The 25123-nt window shown below is 44.9% G+C and overlaps 1 protein-coding gene and 1 pseudogene across 2 annotated transcripts; both read right to left on the reverse strand.

Moving 5' to 3' along the window:
• Positions 1-45: 45 nt before the first annotated feature.
• On the reverse strand, positions 46-10530 carry LOC111951328 (PR domain zinc finger protein 4-like; annotated as a pseudogene).
• Positions 10531-15022: 4492 nt separating this feature from the next.
• On the reverse strand, positions 15023-17345 carry LOC111951499 (suppressor APC domain-containing protein 1). 2 transcript variants are annotated; one of them, XM_023969628.2, is made up of 4 exons: positions 17001-17345; positions 15893-16075; positions 15493-15657; positions 15023-15311 (listed from the first exon to the last, which is right to left on the reverse strand). In XM_023969628.2, exons 1-4 carry the CDS (start codon positions 17100-17102, stop codon positions 15216-15218), a joined length of 546 nt encoding a protein of 181 aa, XP_023825396.1. In that variant the 5' UTR covers positions 17103-17345; the 3' UTR covers positions 15023-15215. The 2 variants fall into 2 exon arrangements, with proteins under 2 accessions (XP_023825396.1, XP_023825397.1); XM_023969629.2 differs by having other exon boundaries at positions 16984-17094.
• Between the last annotated feature and the right edge of the window lie 7778 nt (positions 17346-25123).

Genomic DNA, 25123 nt, shown 5'->3' on the forward strand with positions numbered 1-25123 from the left:
TGTAATATTTTGTTACATTATCACAATCAATAAGGAATTCAGACGTTTAACATTATTCATATATTTGCACATACATACAAAAATAAATTGTGGCAGACACATCACAAGTTGTACCTCTTCAACATTCAACCAGCAGCAGAACCAGCATCCAGAGACAGACTCAAACTCAGCATCTATTCCATAAAGATGACCACGTAAAAAAATATATTATTGTGTGTTAAAAGGCCATGTCTTTTGAGTTAAAACATAATCACTTTTTCTAGGAAAATTATTGCCTGGCTACTCAGCCACATCGCTCCGGCCAAACATCAAGCCCACTAACATCACTTCTCCATGATGAGTCTGGATTTGCTTTCCTCCCCGACTCTTTGAGAACCCAAACACATTCTGATTGGTCCCAGAAACCGATGGGTTGGGCCAAAGCCGGCCTTACATGAATCACATCATTTTGACATCGGCACAAACGACTTATAGGATGGCAGTTTCAGACTAATGTATGGAGCGATGATAGAGCAGCATATCATCGTTGTCTGGCAAGGAAAATGAAATAAAACATGAAGTCTATGCATATACAGTACCTCTAAATCACAATCTGGATTATCCTTGTTTGATTGTTCCCAATGTTAAACTGATATTTGAAAATAAAAGAAACAACAAGTGAGATATTGGCAAAACAAACTAACAGTTAAAACTAAGTAAATATAAATAAACATATCTAGTAATGGRACAATGAAGTCACAGTCAATTGTGTGGCGACAACGGTTTCTCAGAATCGTATCCCTCTAAGCCACAGTCCTCTCTGCTATCTGGATCAACCAGTCTCTCTACTTCCTCTTCATCATCATCATCATCATCTTCCTCCTCCTCCTCATCCTCCTCCTCCTCCTGGGCCCCTCGGTCAGTCTTGGGGCCTTTGCAGATCTTGAGGTGTCTGGTGAGGTGGTATTTGGTGAGGAAGCCCTTCTCACACTTCTCACAGACGTAGTCTCGGCGGCCCTCGTGGGAGTTCATGTGCTTCTTCAGGTGGTTGGTCCTCAAGAAATGTTTGTCACACTTGGGGCAGTGGATCTGACGCTCTCTGTGCGTTGGGAATGATGATGGGAGAGGGGTGGAGAAAAGAGTGCAGAGGGATAGAAGGGGAAATGGTGATTAAAAACAGAGGAAAAGAGACTGATGGGAATCCAGACAATTTATAAATTGTGTTTACCAATATGTCTTTTGTCCAGGAGTTTTCCCTGGCCATGTGACCCGAGCAGAAACTTTGGGCCCTGGTTACAGGCTATTGACGAGAACCAATACTTTTGCCATACTACTCGTGTCAATAGCTTGGTTAGGTTTAAACTTACTGTGTATGTGTGAACATGTGCTGCTTGAGGTCCTGCTTCCTGATGAACATCCTGTCACACAGGTCACACTTGAAGTTCTTGGCGCCCGTGTGAATTACCATATGAGACGCCATGTGGGCCTTCTGAGTGAACGACTTCTCACACACATTACACCTGTAGTTCTTCTGACCTGTGGGAGCACCTGAGGTTAGAGTGAGTAAAACCCATACGAGAAGCATATGTAGACCATATAATCGCCTTATACAGTACCAGTTAAGTTTGGACACACCTACTCATTCAAGGGTTTTTCTTAATTTTTAAAACTATTTTCTACATTGTAGAATAATAGTGATGACATCAAAACTATGAAATAACACATATGGAATCGTGTAGTAACCAAAAAAAGTGTTCAACAAATCGAAATATATTTTATATTTGAGATTCTTCAAAGTAGCCACACTTTGCCTTGATGACAGCTTTGCACACTTTGCATTCTCTCAACCAGATTCATGAGGTAGTCACCTGGAATGCATTTCAATTAACAGGTGTGCCTTGTTAAAAGTTAATTAGTGAAATTTCTTTCCTTCTTAATGCGGTTGAGCCAATCAGTTGTGTTGTGACAAGGTAGGGGTGGTATACAGAAGATAGCCCTATTTTGTAAAAGAACAAGTCCATATTATGGCAAGAACAGCTCAAATAAGCAAAGAGAAACGACAGTCCATCTTTACTTTAAGACATGAAGGTCGGTCAATGAGGAAAATTTCAAAAGGTTTCTTTAAGTGTAGTCGCAAAAACCATCAAGCGCTATGTTGAAACTGGCTCTCATGAGGACCACCACAGGAATGGAAGACCCAGTTACCTCTCCTGCAGAGGATAAAGTCATTAGAGTTACCAGCCTCATAAATTGCAGCTCAAATAAATGCTTCACAGAGTTCAAGTAACAGACACATCTCAACAACTGTTCAGAGGAGACTGAGTGAATCAGGCTTTCATGGTCGATTTGCTGCAAAGAAACCACTACTAAAGGACACCAATAAGAAGAAGAGACTTGCTTGGCCAAGAAACACGAGCAATGGACATTAGACCGGTCAAATTTGAGATTTTTGGTTCCAACCGCTGTGTCTTTGTGAGACGCAGAGTAGGTGAATGGATGATCTCTGCATGTGTGGTTCCCACCGTGAAGCATGAAGGAGGAGGTGCTTTGCTGGTGACACTGTGATTTATTTAGAATTCAAGGCACACTTAACCAGCATGACTACCACAGCATTCTGTAGTGATACGCCATCCCATCTGGTTTGCGCCTAGTGGGACTATCACTATCGTTTTTCAACATGACAATTACACAGCCTGGAGGTGTGTTGGGTAAGGCCTATTTAACCAAGGACAGTGAACGAGAGATGCATCAGATGACCTGATCTCTATAAATCACCCGACCTCAACCAAATTGAGATGGTTTGGGATGAGTTGGACCGCAGAGTGAAGGAAAAGCAGCCAACAAGTGCTCAGCATATGTGGGAACTCCTTCAAGACTGTTGGAAAAGCATTCCGGGTGAAGCTGGTTGAGAGAATGCCAAGAGTGCGCAAAGCTGTCATCAAGGCAAAGGGTGGCTACTTTGAAGAATCAAAAATCAAAAATATATTTTGATTTGTTTAACACTTCTTTGGTTACTACATGATTCCATGTGTGTTATTTCATAGTTTTGATGTCTTCACTATTATTCTACAATGTAGAAAATAGTTCAAATAAAGAAAAATCCTTGAATAAGTAGGTGTGTCCAAACTTTTGACTGGTACTGTATACAGTAGAACCATCATGTGTTTTAAAACGACTTCAATAATATCTTAACTAATCTAAAAACACCCCTAAGACTGAAACACAAAATGCTAAGCTGCTATGTTGCGAGGTCCCATGTCAATGTGTATGTGTGCACGTGTGAGTGTAGGCCACGCCACCCATCCCCTACCTGTAGGCCACGCCACCCATCCCCTGCCTGTAGGCCACGCCACCCATGACCCTGCCATGTGGCCACGCCACCATCCCCTGCCTGTAGGCCACGCCACCCTCCCCTGCCCTGTAGGCCACGCCACCCATCCCTGCCTGTAGGCCACGCCACCCATCCCTGCCTGTAGGCCACGCCACCATACCCCTGCCTGTAGGCCACGCCACCCATCCCTGCCTGTAGGCCACGCCACCCATCCCTGCCTGTAGGCCACGCCAACCCATCCAGCCTGCCTGTAGGCACGCCACAATCCCCTGCCTGTAGGCCACGCCACCCATCCCCTGCCTGTAGGCCACGCACCCATCCCTGCCTGTAGGCCACACCACCCAACCCCTACTTGTGGCCACGCCCCACCCCCTACTTGCTAGGCCACGCCACCACCCCCTACTGTAGGCTACGCCACCCACCCTACCTGATAGGCCAGCACCCATCCCCTGCCTGTAGGCTACGCCACCCACCCCCTACTTGTAGGCCACGCCACCCACCTCCTACTTGTAGGCCACGGCACCCCACCCCCTACTTGTAGGCACGCCACCCACCCCCTACTTGGTAGGCCAGCCACCCACCCCTCCTGTAGGCACGCCAACCCATCCCCTAACCTGATATGTATCTTGAGCGTGCATCCTCAGGTTGCTCGGCATCACTTGAAAGGCCTTGCGCAGTATTCACACTTGTGCGGCTTCATCCCCACGTGTCCCAATGAAGTGCACGTTGACGCTTAGTGGACACGATGTGAACGCCCGCGAGCCACACTACTGCAACTTGTTTACATTCCCTCTCCAAGCGAGTGTCTGGTGCGTGTTGGAGCCAAGAGTTAGTTTAGTGTTAAAATTAGAGAGGTGCTGATTTGTGGCGAGTGGCAGGCCCAGGGAGGAATGAGGGAGGCAAGATGGACGGTACCGGCTGCGGCAGACTGCCCCTCCTGGTGGTGGTCCCTGGGAGTGTGTCCTGGGCCTGGGGCTGTGCGAAATGGCCGTGCAGCTTTGTTCGTGGCCATGCTCAGGTGGGAACTTGAGACCTCGGCGCAAGGTAAATGGCACTCCTTTGCCGCACTCGGCACCACGCTGGCCCTCTGGGACCTGAGGGGACCCACCATCATGCCTGCCAGTAGTCCCTGGTGTTAGTAGAAGAGACAGCTTCCATGGTCCTGGGGAGGATCTCTACGTGGACGTGCAGAAGAACAGCTTCCGTTGTCGGGGTAGGCCACCAGGTTCTGCTCCTCTCTGGTCCTGCTCACAGAGACACCACATATTCTGAGTGGGAAGCCTATTTTGGATCAAAGATAATAACATTGAGCCGAATGCATGAGAATTGCTTCACTAAGTGATAAATTACCGTGCCTTGCGGACAACCATCATCCAGTTGCATTCATTCTCCACTGTGGTCACGATACAGAACTCCAGGCACATTGTTGTGGAACATCTGAAACAACACCCGCCATCTACTGGTCAGAATGAAACTTACCTCATCCACATAACTGACATAGCATTTCATTGACTCACATGCAATTCAATTCAAGGTCATCTGAAAATCTAAATGAGAATGTGGATAGTGTAAGCCACTGGACCTTCCATATCTGAGGGGTGTCCTTGTCTGGCCAGTCTTGTAGGTCTACGTTGCTACAGTGCTGCCCCACCATGGGCCCAAAGCAAGGTCCTGCGGAGGTATGATGTCCCGGGCAAAACCACTCCTTTAGAGACACACACACATCTAGAGATATTAATGACGGGCACAACAAGCTATTAAGTTTGTTTTTTGAGTGGGCCAGATCTCATAGATGGGCAAATACCACAGTAACGGAAATAGAGTAATGCTGAGACATAGATGTTTCACTTAAAAATGTATATGGCAAACACAGTAGAGTACATTACAGCAGAGTAGAGCTCGGAGTACAGTAGAGTAACAGCACAGTAGAGCCTCGGAGTACAGTAGAGTACAGCACATGTAGAAGTCGGAGTACAGTAGAGTACAGGCACCAGTAAGAGCTCAAGAGTAACAAGTTCAGCCACAGTAGAGCTCGGAGTACAGTAGAGTACATTACACGCACAGTAGAGCTCGGAGTACAGTAAGAGTTACATTGGCAGCACACAGTATGAGCTCGAGTACAGTAGAGTACATTGCAGCACAGTAGAGCTCGAGTACAGCACCAGTAGAGCTCAGAGTAAAGCACAGTAGAGCTCAGAGTACAGCACAGTAGAGCTCAGAGTAGAAGCTACAGACACAGTACGAGCTCGGAAGTACAGTACAAGCACAGTAGAGCTCGGAGTACAGTAGAATACAGCACCAGTAGAAAGCTCGGCAGTACAGTAGAGTACATTACAGCCACAGTAGAGCTCGGAGTACAGTAGAGTACATTGCAGCACAGGTAGAGCTCGGAGTACGCACAGTGAGCTCAAGTACAGCACAGTAGGTCGAGTACAGCACAGTAAAGACTCGAGTAGCAGCCAGTAAGCTCAGAGTACAGCACGAGTAGAGTCAGAGTAGAGTACAAGCACAGTAGAGCTAGCAGTACAAGCACAGTAAGCTCGGAGTACCAGTAGAGTCGCACAGTAGAGCTCGGAGTACAAGTACAGCACAGTAGAAGCTCGAGTACAGTAGAGTACAGCACATAGAGCTCGGGAGTAACAGTTAGAGTACATTACAGCAACAGTAGAGCTTCGGAGTACAGTAGACGTACATTACAGCACAGTAGAGCCTCAGGAGACAAGTAGCAGTACATTACACTGAGCTCAAGCAGCACGTAAAGCTCAAGAAGATACAGCACAGTAGAGCTCCAGAGTACAGCACAGTAAAGCTCAGAGTACACAGCAATAGCTGTACAGAAGTGCTCAGAGTACAGTAGAGTACAGCACAGTAAGCTCGGAGTACAGTAGATACATCACCGTAAGCAAGTCAGCAGTGACAGTAGCCTCAGGAGTACAGTAAGAGTACATCACACGTAGAGCTCGAGCAGTACAGTCAGAAGTACATTACAGCACCGTAGAGCTCAGAGTACAGCACAGTAGAGCTCAGAGTACAGTAGAGTACAATACAGTACAGCACAGTAGAGCTTGGAGTACAGTAGAGTTCAATACAGAGTTCAGTAAAGTATAGTATAGTTCAGTACATTAGTGTACTCAAATCTAGTGTGCTCTACTGTTCACTGTACTATACTTTCCTGTACTATACTTTTCTTTACTGTACTGTCCAATCTTGTGAACCCAACTGTGGTTTGTGACTACCATGATTTCATTGTAGCCAATTCAATTGCAGAAATTACCGATTTGGTAATTGTGTTTTAATCAATTAATAATTTCTGAACAAAATATCAGTAAAAACACTAACTAATTGATAGGTCTACCTTTTTCATTATCATCCCTCCTCATTAGGGAGAGAAATTAGAAAATATTGTAAAAGAGGCGGGTTTTTGGTAACGTAATTTCAAGATACAAAATGTTTTTTAAACTTACAGAAGGCAGGAAAAAGTCTCCAAAACTAAATATAAGTGTTGATATTAATTGGCAGGGGTCTTCAACATTATTGTGTTTTTATCTATTTATAATACCTATTAAGACTTTTTCCTGGTAGAGGTTTTCTGAGACCTATTTTCCATCTGTTTGACCAGAAATCAAAGCTTTTGCTTAATCAACAATTTTAGGAGGGAACATGGTTGAAAAATGTATATATGCATTAACGTAAAAAAGCAATATGGACTCTTGGCTTTCATTTGACACCCAATTTTAAATGCTTCTATGAACTTCACGTTGGTGCTTATGGGTTCTTTTACATGGAAATGTCCAAATCAATATACACTTGAGTGTACAAAACATTAAGAACACCTGGTCTTTCCATGACATAGACTGACCAGGTGAATCAAGGTGAAAGCTATGATCCCTTATTGACACCACTTGTTAAATCCACTTCAACCAGTGTAGATGAAGAGGGTGAGACAGGTTAACGAAGGAGTTTAAAGCCTTGAGACAATTGAGACATGGATTGTGTATGTGTGCCATTCAGAGGGTGAATAGGCAATATAAAAGACGTCTGCCTTTGAACAGGGTGTGGTAGTAGGTGCCAGGCGCACCAGTTTGTGTCTACAACCGCAACGCTACTGGGTTTTTCACGCTCAACAGTTTAACGTATGAATAATGGTCCACCACACAAAGGACATCCAGCCAACTTGAAACAACTGTGGGAAGCATTGGAGTCAACAAGGGACAGCATCCCTGAGGAACACTTGACACCTTGTAGAGTCCGTGCCCCGATGAATAGAGGCTGTTCTAATCACTCAATATCAGGAAGGTGTTTCTCAGGAAGCGAACTTGCATCTCCACAGCGGTTTCCATACCTAAAGGCTCATCAGCTACAGAGATGCGGAGGCAGAGCGGGCGAGGCAGAGACAGACGGGCTCTGCTCTGGATGGGCTCGTGGTCAGGGATAAGAGGTGACTCGAGGACGTGCTCTGGGCAGGTGCGCAGACGAGGATAGTGCGGAGCGCATCGAGTCACGACAGCGTACAGCCCTGTATTCCATCTAAACGCCCTAATTATATACAACAAATTAATGGAAAGATACTACAGATTCGAAAGATAGTTCAATAGACTTCCAATGGATGACAAGAACAGAAACAGTAAGCTCGTATAAGCTTATATAACATCACCAAGCTCAAATTTCCTTACAGACCAAAAATGACCATCGCGTGCTCAGCAATAACTCGGAGCAGCAAGTGAGAAACAGAAGACCAACAAATGTCTTGCCACCTTGCTTCCCCTCCTTCTCACACGATCGCTTGACAGGCGCAGTGACCATGTTTTCCTTGTGGAGGTCGGAGTCCTCCAGCTGAAGGGTGGATTGAACCAGGCCAACAGGCTGTTTTCTCTGAGCCCCGGAGGTACACCTCCGCCGTTGAATGGGGGAACCACGTTCACCGGTATAGGCGCCATTGCCCGAATGACCATAGGGAGGGACACAGGCTCCAGCTGGGGGGACTGGAGTGAGCAGCACACTCACCACCTCCAGAGTTCAGCTCCCTAGAGCTGAGTGTAAAAGACTACCCCAGACCGCCTCCCAGTCCCTGAGTTCCACCCGGCCCCCTAGAAATGTAGACTCTGATGCGTCCATGCCCCAGCAGGACTCTCGCCAGGCCCAGGGGTGCAGAGCATACGCCCCCAGAGACATGCGAGACTCAACTCTTCCCAGGGCCGCCGGTGGTTCTGGCTCTTCCATCCAGCTGCTGCTGGTTCTCAGCCCCACCACCCGCGCTCCAATGTTGGCCAGGTCCTCTAGCCGCATCCGTTCGGGGTTGCACATGGGCTGCTGACCGGGACTCCCAGTCACTATGCGCAGTAGCACTGTGAGTCCCAGCCCCCTCGCCCACTGTGGAGGTCTCTCTTTCTCTGGCCCACTGGATCCTGACGGTGAGTCCGCGAGGGGGACAGCAGAGCCTGGTTCCACGAGCCCTCCCAGAGGGCCACTGTTAAGGGGTCCACCGCTTGAGGGGCTCTGGCTGGACCAGCAGAGAGAGTCCCGGTCCACGGTCGCGCTGTCAGACTGGCTCGGGGATGAACTGGTACTGAGGGGGAGGCCGGTCTGACCAGGTGAACGACACCGGACTGACCTGTCGGATAGAGAGACAACGAGAAATCATTACTCGCATTCCAGTGTACTGATAGACAGCTAACATGCTCATGGTGTAACTACCCATACACCTTAAGATATCCCATGAGAATACCAATGGAGAGTACAGACCGTGGTGAATATGAGGTAGTGGCTATCAGCCCTCTACCCGCTCAGTCATGTGTTCTGAAGCTACTGACTTCTCCCACGCTTGTGGTAGCGGGGTGTTGAGGAGGCTAGGTGATGAGTTAGTTTCGTGCGTCTCTGGGCACACGCGCCACACATGGACTCGCGTACGCGTCAGCCAAGTAGGCACCCCATTGGCGTGCAGCCAATCGAGCGACAGAGCAGAGGGCAGAGACCCAAGAGAGGGCCCCAGGCTGGGTATAGCCACAGACATGCCTGAAGTAAAGGGGGACAAAACGAATGTATCGGCCATTGTATCAACAACTATAATTGCCATAAATATGTAAACAAATTAAGATAGTATAGTTTCACCAGATAAGTGAATGTGTTTTACCTGGTGTAGTGATGGGGTTGTGTGTTGGGGAGGTGGGTAGACCCAGATGACTGGCACTCACAGCGGGCACACTTAACTGGTCCATCCCAACTGGGCTGAGGTTCATGTCATTCATTCTAGAGAGGAATCCCCCAAAAAGTCTAAGGTGTTAGAAAACGCTGTGTAATATCCCATTTGTGGCTGACAAAAAAAACACGTTAAAATGTGTGTGGAAAGTCTATCACAGTGGTTGGATACCTGACTTCGGCAGTGTGTGCTCATCCAAGATAGTGTGAAATGTGTGCATTCTGCCGGCTGGAGAGGATAGACACAGATATCAATCATCAATTTGCTTCATGTCACATTCACTAAAACAAGTAGCAAAATATGACACAATGCATAAGTTAGCTAGCTAATAACAAGAGATCTCTTTCATAGAACATGTTACAGTCCCAAATCAGAGCCACTGCACTGAGACCCTATCAACAAAGTAAGCAATAACTTTTTGGGGGACCTGACCAATTTCACATACAGTAGCTGCAAAATGTAACTTTTTGGGCGACCAGACCAAATTCACATAGAAATGTGACTTATAGATCTGTCACTCATTGAAAGCAAGTCAAACAGCAGAAAGTACAATATTTCTGGTTTAATTAAAATATATTTCACAGCGATTTACATGGGAGAAAAAAATCTCTACACTATCCATTGTTTGTTTTGTCACAAACTTAAATTAGGCCAACTATTAGGTAAAGGCGGAACGATTCCTGCATATTGCACTTTTTCGCTACACATGAATACCATTGGTAATGTAGTTAGCTGGATATCTAGCTAGCATGCTAAGAATAGCGTTAACGAGAATCAAGAGAAACTAACAATTTGATCTAACAAACGTTACGATCCCTATTTGAGCGTATAGCTCACGTTGACGATTCAAAAACAATGCTGCGATGTTGTATATTCATGCAATATATACAAATGTAGCATACAGTAAGTTAAAATTGTAAGAAAACAAAAGCTAACATACCAAAAGGCTTCCTCTCCGGGTCCATGACAGCGTGACACACTGAGCATGCGCACGCAGGAAGCTGCGCTGCAGGACGAACATCTGAGCTAAGGTCATTTGCCAAAGCCTCTCTGTTTTTTATTTTATCACGGACCCTAACAAAAAGGGCAGGTCCACAACTTTGTAAATGTAACTTAAATGAAATGACTTAGATGCTTATTCGATATGCAAATTAGACTTGGCTTTTGTTTGACAGTTACATCTCCCATTTGCCCCACTGTCCCTATCCTTTTGCTGTCAAAAGTAAATCCCCAATTATTTTTCAGTAATAAATGTCTACTCATATACATAGCATACTGTAGTTTTGTCTCGAGAGAAAGGGTTGCATATCTCTCTCTCCCTCCCCGCCCAGTTTAAGATCACACCCACCTGGCATGATAACCAACAAAAACTAGAGATTGTCACAGACAGAGGGAATGTGGATGTGACAACTTGTTTTCTAACAGGTTACAATTTCACCTGCATACTTCAATAGACAAACATAAACGGGGAAAGGAGATAACGCACGAGGAGAGATGATTATGAAGACTCTGTGAGAAGGTAAGCTCAGGTCATGAATTCAATTGTGGAATTAATGGGAATGTGCTAGTCTGTGCCATGGATTTGACACTGTAATTTCGAAGGTTTTTGGGTGTTTGGAAAATTAAGATGCACGAAAGTTAGAAATAGCCTATAATTTCTAATAAAAACATGTGTGGGATGATTTTCCATGTTTCCATGATGATAGGCTAACCTAATGGAACCTAAAGAGTTTTGTGTTATAATGAATAGCCTATATCACCAGCATAAATCAACCCTAAATTATTTTTTTTCTTTGCAGAGAGATGTCGGACCACAAGAAGGGATTATTTGAGCGCATGCCATATGTCCAACCCATAGCGCTCGGCCTCTCCATGGATCACCAGATAGCGCATTACAAGGACACGCGTGGACTGCCCTTTCCCCTGGACACAACAACCTACCTGGATCCTGTGTACGGTCAGAGATTCGCAGGGAGTCTCTCGTATTTCCCATTCCACAGGCACATCGATGTATATGACTATTCATTCGAACCAGCGTTCATTCGAAAAAGGAACGAAAGGGAACGGCAGCGGGTGCGCTGCGTAAACGAGGGTTACGCACGGCTCCGGGAGCATCTTCCCCAAGAGTTCGAGGACAAAAGACTCAGCAAAGTGGAGACACTTCGTGCTGCAATATACTACATTAAACACTTGCAGAGTCTGTTAGATGTCAACGTGTCCAGTGGTGGTGGGATAGTTGAAATGTCAGCTGGAGAGATGCGCAGCCGTGCGCCCGTGCCAAAGATGACAGAATGCTACAGCGACGGCGAGTCAAAGAACAGCGACAGTGGAGAGTTGCGTTTCTAGAACTGTGTAAAACTAATAAATTGTATTTCCTTTCACTTTATTCCATCCTTGTTGAGGTTTGTTCCAAAAAAATTTACTTGAAAGTTATATCCATGAGCTGTGTACTCTCTAACATTCATTTCAATGAACATGTTGATCACTTGATTTTGACAAAAAGCCACAAGACACCGTGGAAGCTGTAAAGCCTGCTATCAGATGCTAAATCAGGTTAAAAGTTGCACAATGTTTCTCTCGTGGAGATAGTGCATCCCAGGCCAGCCCCAGGGATGAAGGTATTGTTGTTTGCCTTTGTAAACCAGTGTGAGGCGTAGAATGACCTTAACCCAAATATCTTTTGCATAGGTACAGTACGTGGTTTGCAATGCATTGCGCATATACAGTGTCATCTCATCCCTCCCAGGTCGAAAACAGGTCACTAGTGATATAATTGTGTAGGTCTACATTCCTTTTGACACGTTCCGTTGTGTCAGTGTCTCAGTGTGCCAGTAAAAAGAAAAAGTACAACTTTTCTGGTTGAGAGAATTAAGAATGTTTAATCCTTAGCTATTTGACACTGATGTGATGGACTGAAAGCAAGTTGATTTGAGTCATCCATCCTTTCAGCATTTTAACTCAGTCCAGGGGAGAGTGGGCTTGAACATCAATGCCTTGAGGACAGGAGAGCCTGGAGTGATGTATCCATTGTAAGTGTGCGTCTCATGTCTGTTTACACCATACACTCTGACTAATAGGTTAACATCTATCACACTTTATTATGTGTGGATGATTGACACTTTTTAACTCATTTTAGCATAATATTTGGCAGCGATGAAAGGTGACACTTATTTTCTTTGTATGGTGCCCTTTTGGGACACCATATTACAACAAGTATTAAAATAGGATGTACAGTATTTTCAGTATCATTTTCTTAATGAAATGGACACCATTATCCAGTTGTCACAAACAAACACATCCATTATCTGATATTGCCAGGCAGCCAAGAAAAGAAAATACACAGGACTTAGTTGATGCAAACACAACAATACAGTTTTACTGTAATAGATCTTGGAGATAAAAACATCTTGGAGATGTTATAGATTCATTTAGACCCCCTGTGAAGTATATTAGACTTCCTGAGTACTTCAAAGCTAGTGACCATCTGAGGGTGCCATCTGAGGGTGTGTAGGAAGTTCTCCATCCTAATAGTCTGTGGAATGCATTAAAAACCCTCAGCACCTGAGAGAAAGCCATCCATTATCTGTTTACATTTCACACCTCCACAGACCTGCAGGGAAGTAGGTGCACGTATATCCTAATTCTCCTTGAGAGGAAAATCAATACATCTCTAGGAAAACCACAGAATAAGAAAATAAATCACAACAGGTACAGGATAGATTAAGTGGGAGACCAGCAGAGTTGATAGTCAATGAACCATGCTGGCAAGGAAGAAGGATTGTCAGTGTCAGAGAAGCGTGACATCCTCAATAAAAGGTTGTTTGGCTCTGCAGTGTGAATTAGAACCAATAATTAGCAGAGTGCTGGTACCCAGGGCCTTGATGGTTCAGTGGCAGTCTGTGGAGAGGGAACAGGAGATACTTATATGAAAGCACGTTCCGTAACGGATGTTTTCTTTTTTTCACAGAGATTTTAATCACAGTCAAACACATTCCTTGGTTGCCCAGAGATGTGCAATTCATTTTTTTCTTGTTGTTACAAAAGGTTTGGATGTGGTTGTATTTATGAATGCAATCCAATGCAAAACAGATTGTATCAGTATTGTTTGGCCAAAGAAATGTTCACCTTTGTGAAATACTGTATTTGATGTGTTGGTGTGACAGTTCAGCAGCATTCAACTTACCTTGGCCGAGCTGACTGAGCAAGCCTCCTCTCTCAGTCCAATAGCTGCTTGTCAAATGTGAGTTTCAGGCAGTCGTCATAATCTGAAAACTTTGGCCAATGATAGCACATTATATGTACCTTGGTAAACGTGCAGTGCATGGGTATGTCCATCCCAGTGCCCTGCTTCTCTCGCTCTCTTTGTGGGATAACTATAAATCTTTGGTGGGATATGTATAATTCCAAACACAGACAAACAACAGCAACATCACTTCTCTGGGCCAAACAAGTGAGCAGAGACACTGGGCCAGTATCGGTACAGGATAAACACTCTCTGGGGGACAATGACACTGCCATTCTCTCTATCTGAGGATAATCACCCACAACAAGATTATTGGTCCACGTCTCCAGAAGATGGCAAGAACAATGAAAACAGGATTAGGAAGAAAACATAAGAAAGAAGTACTAGAACGTTAGATAAATAAGGCTGCTGCCATGTGGTAGACTGCACTAGTATTCACAAAGCAACAATCCCAAAGCTCCTGTTCATGATAGCCCATCAAAGCCAGAAGGGGAATGATATTTAGTCTGATAGTGTTTGTGCAAATAGATGGACTGCAGGGCATGGCTGCCTAAGTGTGTTTATCCTCATGAGGTGTGTGTGTGTGTGTGTGTGTGTGTGTGTGTGTGTGTGTGTGTGTGTGTGTGTGTTTGCAGTGCGTGCGTGCGTGCGTGCGTGCGTGCGTGCGTGCGTGCGTGCGTGTGTGTGTGTGTGTGTGTGTGTCAGTGATAGAGAGGCTAGATAAGTCTTATCAGCTGAGGTAACATCAGTGCGGGACCACCAGCGGAGGAGCGGTAACGTGTATCGACAGAAACCTCACATGCTTGTGGCGTAAATGTGAACTGTGATGAGCGGTGACAGAGAGGAGGGTACAGGGTGCTGGCTGGGTACTGGCTACTGCTCAGAGACAAATCTGGTGTATCAGATTGCAGTTGGTGTATCAGATTGCAGTGTTCTTGGAGATACAGATGGCCTTTTCAATCTCTTTTTTTAAAAATCATATAACTGGACAATCATTGAAATATTATAGTTTGTCTCTCTGCTTATGTTTTGATTGTAGATTTTGAACTGCAGCATCTGCATAGCTGAGGGTCTACTGCCCCCTTCTGGGAATATTTGGTGTTGCTCTGTGTTTCACAGGTGGTACATGTCCAATAGACAGACCTACATAATTAGGCTAAGACCACTTGGCATTTGCATATCAGTTTGGAAGGTGATGATCCTACATGTCAGTCTGGTTATTCAGCACACCATTCCACAGGACTGAACAAGACAAGACAATAACACACCCATAGTCTTTGTACATACAGTATATTGAATGATTATTTTTCAAACATATTTACAGTGGTGAGAGACAATGAAATCACGACATTGAAGAACTTTAGTTGAAGAGTCAGGAGGCAGTGCTTAGGCATGTGTGTGTTCATGTGCGATAGCAGTGAAATGGGCTTGATAGCAGTGTACAAACAACTCAGTCAGGATGCCCACTACACTTCTACACCCAGACGCAGACTCAGCTCTTGCAAAAGGCTGTCTCTCTCCCGCTCCAACAGGGAGATTTGAACATTCTTCTCGCTCACCTCCTGCCAAAATAAAAACATATGAAAAATGACCTCCTCTACCTACCTACCAACATGAATCAAAGGAAGTGAAGTAGGATGCTTTAGTGCTAGGCTGTGAAATAAACGAGCCAGCACACCCTGTAGCTCTCCAAGACCAGGGATGGAGATCAAGGATAAAGATACTAAAGGGGTTCTCTCTCACCTGTACCAGCACCGTGTTCCGCCACCGTAGCTCACTGTCTGATACTTCCACCCCGTCCCTCTTTGGAGAGGAGGGACAGCTGGTTACGTCAGGCTTACTCATCAGACTACCCAAAGATCCATTCACCCTCTGCATCTGAGACCTCAGGAGGCACGATGACGCCCCCTGCACAGAGTGATGAGAAGTGAGATGTTTAATATCAACAGGATGGTTTAACGACATTTGCATGCTTGTAAAATCATAGACATAGCTCAGCTTGCCAAGGCATAACATTCCTAAATCAAATTCTAGTTAGACTACTAATTTTTTATTGTTGGTGCCAACATGGAGATCAATTTGCCAAGTTCTGTATCCATGTCTATCTGTGTAAAACAGTCTCCATCTCGCTGTAGTAACTCACCGCTCCTCCCCACACCTCTCCTCCCCACTCCTTTGCCCTAGCCCCAGCCCTGGTGCACACGTTAGCCTGCCTGGCTCTGTTGTCCTCCAGTATGCGTCGGTACCAGAGCCGGGCTTGCTCCAGAACCTGCAGCCCGGCCCACAGTGAGTCCTTCTCCCTTTCCAAGTCCTTCAGCCTCTTTATCTGAGACAACAAGAAGTGAGATTTAGGCAGCATTCAAATTCATTTTTCCATTTAGGAGATTTGTATTGGAAAGGGAAGTTGGTAGAGCTACAAGTATGTTGTGTTGGACATGGAAATAGAGTGTAGATGAGTAGCCTACTACAGTGTGACTGGAATACTATTTTAGGCTTTTGCCAGGAAGCTGTGAGGAGCTGGATTAAACATGTGGGAATTTGTCATCGGGGTGGCTGTTGCTGTGGAGTCATGCTGCTCTGATGTCGAAGACAAAACATGGATCTGTATCCATGAAACTAGAACTACCTCATGAAACAAGGAGTGAATAGAGTCATTTTAAGCAATGACAAAATGTAATTGTGTAGGCTTATGTGTGTAAATGAAGCTTCAGATGGAAGCTGGGGGCTAATATGGCTGGTATCACCCAATACAAACTCAATACAATAGCTTGTGTTTACATTTGGAATTGATTACCTCATTGTAACTCCCTGTCTCATTTCATGTTGAACAGACACTGAATATCTATAATCACAACTGCAGTTCTCTACATAATCCTATGTAAAATAAGGCCATGTGAAATGCACACGCCGGCATTCCTGTCTTGATACGCTCACTTTGGTAATATGCAGAACATACTGTATGGTACAATAAGTCAGTCAGTCAGACAGAGACACGTTGTGCACGTCTGTCACACACACGCGCACGCACACGCACAGACACACGCACACGCACACGCACACGCACACGCACCACCACACAACACCCACCACACACCACACACACACACACACACACACACCACACACACACACACACACACACACACACACACACACACACACACACACACACACACACACACACACACCACACACACACACACACACACATGCACACACGCACACAGATCTTACCCACACACAGGTCTCACCCATAGGTAGAAGCGTAGGGCGTCAAGGCTGTAGATGCTGCTCCGGAGAGGGATAATAACCGAGGTGTAGGACCCAGGGGCCGGGCACTGCGGGCAGGCCATGGGAGAGCCCTACCTCTGCCAGCCCAACACAGCCCTCGTGTCCTACACTGCCCTAACAGAGCCCTACACACAGCCCTAGACTGTTCTACGTGGTCATACGTTGTCCTGCTCAATCCTACACAGCTCTACTCCTCCCTTAACAGCAGTACAGCCAGCTAGGGAACACAGCAGGCTTCGTCTGAACAGGACAGGAACAAATAGAGAGGGAGAGAATCTGAGAGAGAGAGGGTGTGAACAGAGGTGGAAAAGAGGCATGGGTAGTGAACTACACAGTGCCCTGGGGAAAGGTAATGAAAAATTCCACGAGTCATTGTCACGACTGGCTTATTGATAGATCCAGTAGAGGGGACTGAACAAGGCAATGAAAAAAAAAAAAAGATGGCAGCAACAGAATACAGAAAACAGGAATTGGAAAAGTGAGGCTGAGGTATTTTTTGACTGGGGGGATGACACAGGCATGGAGACAGCAGCCTCTTCCCCTGTTCTACACACTACATCAAAAACATTCCCTCTTGGAACAGAGGAGTGCAGACTGAAATGGGTGTAGCCATGTCGTAAGGAGTTATCCCTGGTTTCAGGCAAACAGTTTCGGGTTCGTTCTGTTCCAACATGTTATGGAATGTGACATCAACTGAGAATAGCGATCACGCAATGCAAAGTACCATAAAGGAGTGTACAGGTGCGTACAGTACGCGTAGGTCATTGACTGCTGTCAAACGAGACTGACAAAAAACTTCAGGCTTCCATGACTCTACACTCCTAGGAAAAAAGGGTGACAAAAGGTCTCTTTGGCTGTCCCCATAGGATAACCTTTTTTGGTAGAACCATTTTGGGTTTCATGTAGAACCCTCTGTGGAAAGGGTTCTACATGGAACCCAATGGAACCCAAAATGGTTCTACTAGGAACCTAAAGGGTTCTACCTGGAACCAGCAAGGCTTCTTCAAAGGGTTCTCCTATACGGACAGGCAAAGAACCCTTGTATGTTCGAGATAGCAGTTTGTTTCTAAGAGTGTATACTAGTACACTAGTATACCTGGTTATGTTTTTAATGTGTTAATTTGTTTTTGAGAGTCTGGTAAGCCTGGTTGAAATGGCAAATTGACACGGCACGCAACACTCTGTCACTCCCATAGAGAAGAAAATCAATGATTACCTTGGGGTTTTGCTGGCAAAATGTAACCCTGGTCAAAATGTAACCCTGGTCAAAATGTGACCCTGGCTAAATGTAACCCTGGTCAAAATGTAATTATGGCTAAATGTAACCCTGGTCAAAATTTAACCCTGGTCAAAACGTGACCCTGGCTAAATGTAACCCTGAGTCAAAAATGTGACCCCGGCGAAATGTAAAAACCTCTAAATTAACCCTTGGTCAAAATGTGACCCTGGCTAAATGTAACCCTGGCTAAATGTAACCCTGGTCAAAATGTAACCCTGGCTAAATGTAACCCTGGTCAAAATGTGACCATAGCACAGAGAGCAGTTTGGCCCCATTTAGTTTTTTTAAGGGTCAAGACAATATAGCCTACTGTAAAATCAAATCCAATCGGATTTGTCACATGCTCCGAATACAACAGGTATTCACCTTACAGTGAAATGCTTCCTTACAAGCCCTTAACCAACAATGCACTTTTAAGAACATCGCTAAAAAAGTAAGAGATAAGAATAACAAATAATTAAAGAGCAGCAGTAAATAACAATAGCTATATACAGGTGGTACCGGTACAGAGTCAATGTGTCAATGTGCGGGGGCACCGGTGTCCAGGTAATTGAGGTAATTATGTACATGCAGGTAGGGTTATTAAAGTGGCTATGCATAGATAATAACAGAGAGTAGCAGCAGCGTGCAAATAGTCAGGGTAGCCATTTCATTAGATGTTCAGGAGTCTAATGGCTTGGGGGTAGCAGCTGTTTAGAAGCCTCTTGGACCTAGACTTGGCGCTCTGGTACCGCTTGCCGTGCGGTAGCAGAGAGAAAAGTCTATGACTAGGGTGGCTGGAGTCTTTGACAATTTTTAGGGCCTTCCTCTGGCACCGCCTGGTATAGAGGTCCTGGATGGCAGGAAGCTTGGCACCGGTGATGTACTAAAACCACATCAATCTAAATCTCCTCTTAGCATCATTTAAATGATGAGTAGAGAGATTGGCATTTCCATAACAACAGCAAGGGAATGTGTAAACAGGCTAATTCAGACGAGAAATGCTATAGAAAATAGAACTATGTGTTCCCAATTTTCTGATGGGTGTGGCACAAAAATTCTGACTTGACACCTGACAGCATCAGGTTCCTCCCTATAGCATACATAGAGTCAATGGGTCTCTCCCTATAACATACATAGAGTCAATGGGCCTCTCCCTATAGCATACATAGAGTCAATGGGCCTCTCCCTATAGCATACATAGAGTGAATGGGCCTCTCCCTATAACATACATAGAGTCAATGGACCTCTCCCTATAACATACACAGAGTCAATGGGCCACTCCCTATAACATACATAGAGTCAATGGGCCACCCCCTTCCATTCGCTCATCAGATGTCGGTGGAAAATGCAGTGAAGCATTGTATCCAGCAGATAGAGACAAAGCTACTTGTTGTAACAGTAGTGCCTGTTCACTGCTGGTAGCTGCTGATTCACAGATGACATTTTCTAACTTTCTAAACAAGGTTGTGCCCTTTTACAACCACTTGGGGGCAGGATAAGAGTAAAATTCAGTGCAGTCTGGTTCAGTGGGTTCAATGCCAAGATTTTCCAGGATAAAAAAAAAAAACGTCTTCAATTACAAAGTATTGCAGCTACATCATGGGAGATTCCTAAATGTATATGACAGGATCTAAGTCAACTCAGGAGGACTTGTTCTGGAGATCTCCGGGACAACTCACATAACATAATCCTAAAACTAAAATCAACCAGAGTCAGTCTAGATCAAAATAACAAGGAATAGGCTGACACGTCATTGGGCCATGCACTAAAATCGAAAGAGAACCCTTGACTTTGTGTCACGCTACGTGCTGTAGGACTCCAGCAAGATAAACAACATAACTCTGGTCTGCACCATAGAAATCAAATCAAAGTTGAGCGTACACAGATTTGCAGATGTTATCGCAGGTGTAGCGAAAAGCTTGTGTTTCTAGCTCCAACAGTGTAGTAATACCTAGCAACACAAGACAACACACACACACAATCCAACAATCTAAAAAAATTAAAAATAAGAAATATCAGAATGAGCAATGTCAGAGTCCGGAATATACAGTATATATACAGTACCAGTCAAAAGTTTGGACACACCTACTCATTCAAGGGTTTTTCTTTATTTTTACTATTTTCTACATTGTAGAATAATAGTGAAGACATTAAAACTATGAAATAACACATATGGAATCATGTAGTAACCAAGAAAGTGTTTTAGTTTCTTAAAAGTAACCACTCTTTGCCTTTGCACACTCTTGGCATTCTCTCAACCAGCTTCATGAGGAATGCTTTCCAACATTCTTGAAGGAGTTCTCACATATGCTGAGCACTTGTTGGCTGCTTTTCCTTCACTCTGCGGTCCAACTCATCCCAAACCATCTCAATTGGGTTGAGTTCGGGTGATTGTGGAGGCCAGGTCATTTGATGCAGCACCATCACTCTCCTTGGTTAAATAGCCCTTATACAGCCTGGAGGTGTGTTCTGGGTCATTGTCCTGTTGAAAAACAAATGATGGTCGCACTAAGCACAAACCAGATGGGATAGCGTATCACTGCAGAATGCTGTGGTAGCCATGCTGGTTACTTGTGCCTTGAATTCTAAATAAATCACAGACAGTGTCACCAGCAAAGACAGCCCCACCCCATCACACCTCCTCCTCCATGCTTCCCAGTTGGAACCACACATGCGGAGATCATCCGTTCACCTACTCTGCGTTCACAAAGACACGGTGGTTGGAACCAAAAATCTCAAATTTGGACTCATCAGACCAGAGGACAGATTCATCCGACGGTCTAATGTCCATTGTTCGTGTTTCTTGGCCCAAGCAAGTCTCTTCTTATTATTGGTGTCTTTAGTAGTGGTTTCTTTGCAGCAATTCTACCATGAAGGCCTGATTCACACAGTTTCCTCTGAACAGTGGATGTTGAGATGTGTCTGTTACTTGAACTCTGTGAAGCATTTATTTGGGCTGCAATCTGAATTTATCCTCTGCAGCAGAGGTAACTCTGGGTCTTCCTTTCCTGTGGCGGTCCTCATGAAAGCCAGTTTCATTATAGCGCTTTATGGCTTTTGAAACTGTACTTTGCATCCCGCAAAGGCGGAGGTGTTGCTAACATTTACGATAGCAAATTTCAATTTACAAAAAAAAATGACGTTTTCGTCTTTTGAGCTTCTAGTAATGAAATCTATGCAGCCTACTCAATCACTTTTTATAGCCACTGTTTATAGGCCTCCTGGGCCATATACAGCGTTCCTCTCTGAGTTCCCTGAATTCTATCAGACCTTGTAGTCATAGCAGATCATATTCTAATTTTTGGTGATTTTAATATTCATATGGAGAAGTCCACAGACCCACTCCAAAAGTATTTCGGAGCCATCATCGACTCAGTGGGTTTTGTCAACATGTCTCTGGACCTACTCACTGCCACAGTCATACTCTGGACTTAGTTTTGTCCATGGAATAAATGTTGTAGATCTTAATGTTTTTCCTCAATATCCTGGACTGTCGGACACATTTTATTACGTTTGCAATCGCAACAATAATCTGCTCAGACCCCAACCAAGGAGCATCAAAAGTCGTGCTATAAATTCTCAGACAACACAAAAATTCCATGATGCCCTTCCAGATCCTTCTGCTACCAAAACGTCAGAGGAAGAAATCCAGTTAACCACCTAATGAGGACAATAATTAACTTGCGCAATACCCTAGATGCAGTTGCACCCTAAAAACGAAAAACATTGTCATAAGAAATAGCTCCCTGGTATACAGAAAAATACCCGACTTTGAAGCAAGCTTCCAGAAAATTGGAACGGAAATGGCGCCACACAAACTGGAAGTCTTCGACTAGCTTGGAAGACAGTACCGTGCAGTACGAAGAGCCTCACTGCTGCTCGACTATACCTACTTTTCCAACTTAATTGAGGAAAATAAGAACAATCCAAATTTATTTTTGATACTGTTGCAAAGCTATAAAAAGCAGCATTCCCAAGAGAGGATGGCTTTCACTTCAGCAGTAATAAATTCATGAACTTCTTTGAGGAAAAGATCATGATCATTAGAAAGCAAATTATGGACTCCTCTTTAAATCTGCGTATTCTCCAAAGCTCAATTGTCCTGAGTCTGCACACCTCTGCCAGGACCTAGGATCAAGGGAGACACTCAAGTGTTTTAGTACTATATCTCTTGACACAATGATGAGAATAATCATGGCCTCTAAACCTTCTAGCTGCATACTGGATCCTATTCCTACTAAACTACTGAAAGAGCTGCTTCCTGTGCTTGGCCCTCATATGTTGAACATAATAAACGGCTCTCTATCCACCGGATGTGTACCAAACTCACTAAAAGTGGCAGTAATAAAGCCTCTCTTGAAAAAGCCAAACCTTGACCCGGAAATATAAAAAACTATCGGCCTATATCGAATCTTCCATTCCTCTCAAAATTTTTAGAAAAAGCTGTTGCGCAGCAACTCACTGCCTTCCTGAAGACAAACAATGTATACGAAATGCTTCAGTCTGGTTTTAGACCCCATCATAGCACTGAGACTGCACTTGTGAAGGTGGTAAATGACCTTTTAATGGCGTCAGACCGAGGCTCTGCATCTGTCCTCGTGCTACTAGACCTAGTGCTGCCTTTGACACCATCGATCACCACATTCTTTTGGAGAGACTGGAAACCCAATTGGTCTACACGGACAAGTTCTGGCCTGGTTTAGATCTTACCTGTCGGAAAGATATCAGTTTGTCTCTGTGAATGGTTTGTCCTCTGCAAAATCAACTGTACATTTCGGTGTTCCTCAAGGTTCCGTTTTAGGACCACTATTGTTTTCACTATATATTTTACCTCTTGGGGATGTTATTCGAAAACATAATGTTAACTTTCACTGCTATGCGGATGACACACAGCTGTACATTTCAATGAAACATGGTGAAGCCTCAAAATTGCCCTCGCTAGAAGCCTGTGTTTCAGCCATAAGGAAGTGGATGGCTGCAAACTTTCTACTTTTAAACTCGGACAAAGCAGAGATGCTTGTTCTAGGTCCAAGAAACAAAGAGATCTTCTGTTAAATCTGACAATTAATCTTGATGGTTGTAAAGTCGTCTCAAATAAACTGTGAAGGACCTCGGCGTTACTCTTGACCTGATTCTCTCTTTTGACGAACATATCAAGACTGTTTCAAGGACAGCTTTTTTCCATCTACGTAACATTGCAAAAATCAGAATTTTCTGTCCAAAAATGATGCAGAAAAATTAATCCATGCATTTGTTACTTCTAGGTTAGACTACTGCAATGCTCTACTTTCCGGCTACCCGGATAAAGCACTAAATAAATTCAGTTAGTGCTAAATACGGCTGCTAGAATCCTGACTAGAACCAGAAATTTGATCATATTACTCCAGTGCTAGCCTCCTACACTGGCTTCCTGTTAAGGCAAGGGCTGATTTCAAGGTTTTACTGTTAACCTATAAAGCGTTACATGGGCTTGCTCCTACCTATCTTTCCGAGTTGGTCCTGCCGTACATACCTACACGTACGCTACGGTCACAAGACGCAGGCCTCCTAATTTTCCCTAGAATTTCTAAGCAAACAGCGGGAGGCAGGGCTTTCTCCTATAGATCTCAATTTTTATGGAATAGTCTGCCTACCCATGTGAGAGACGCAGACTCGGTCTCAACCTTTAAGTCTTTACTGAAGACTTATCTCTTCAGTAGGTCATATGATTGAGTGTAGTCTGGCCCAGGAGTGTGAAGGTGAACGGAAAGGCTCTGGAGCAACGAACCGCCCTTGCTGTCTCTGCCTGGCCGGTTCCCCTCTCTCCACTGGGATTCTCTGCCCCTAACCCTATTACAGGGCTGAGTCACTGGCTTACTGGTGCTCTTTCATGCCGTCCCTAGGAGGGGTGCGTCACTTGAGTGGGTTGAGTTACTGACGTGACTTTCCTGTCTGGGTTGGCGCCGCCCCCTTGGCTTTGGTTGTGCTGTGGTGAGATTTTGTGGGCTATACTCGGCCTTGTCTCAGGATTGTAAGTTGGTGGTTGAAGATATCCTCTAGTGGTGTGGGGGCTGTGTCTTTGGCAGAGTGGGTGGGGTTATATCCTTCCTGTTTGGCCCTGTCCGGGGGTATCATCGGATGGGGCCACAGTGTCTCCTGACCCCTCCTGTCTCAGCCTCCAGTATTTAGCTGCAGTAGTTTATGTGTCGGGGGGCTAGGGTCAGTTGGTTATACCTGGAGTACTTCTCCTAGCTTATCCAGTGTCCTGTATGAATTTAAGTATGCTCTCTCTAATTCTCTCGTTCTCTCTTCTTTCTCTCTCTCGGAGGACCGGAGCCCTAGGACCATACGTCAGGACTACGGGCATGATGACTCCTTGCTGTCCCCAGTCCGCCTGGCCCTGCTGCTATTCCAGTTTCAACTGTTCTGCCTGCGGTTATGGAACCCCTACCTGTCCCAGACCTGCTGTTTTCAATTCTTAATGATCGGCTATGAAAAGCCAACGACATTTATTCCTGATTATTATTTGACCATGCTTGTCATTTATGAACATTTTGAAAATCTTGGCTCTCTTTAATTCTCCCCTTCTCTCTCTCTTTCTCTCTCTCGGAGGACCTGAGCCCTGGGACCGTGCGTCGGGGCTGCCGGGCGTGATGGCTCCTTGCTGTCCCCAGTCCACCTGGCCTTGCTGCTATTCCAGTTTCAGCTGTTCTGCCTGCGGTTATGGAACCGCCACCTGTCCCGGACCTGCTATTTTAAACTCTTGATGATCGGCTATGAAAAGCCAACTGAAAATTATTCATGATTATTATTTGACCATGCTTGTCACTTATGAACATTTTG

Source organism: Salvelinus sp. IW2-2015, linkage group LG24 (assembly GCF_002910315.2).
Source record: "Salvelinus sp. IW2-2015 linkage group LG24, ASM291031v2, whole genome shotgun sequence".
Classification (NCBI taxonomy): domain Eukaryota; kingdom Metazoa; phylum Chordata; class Actinopteri; order Salmoniformes; family Salmonidae; genus Salvelinus; species Salvelinus sp. IW2-2015.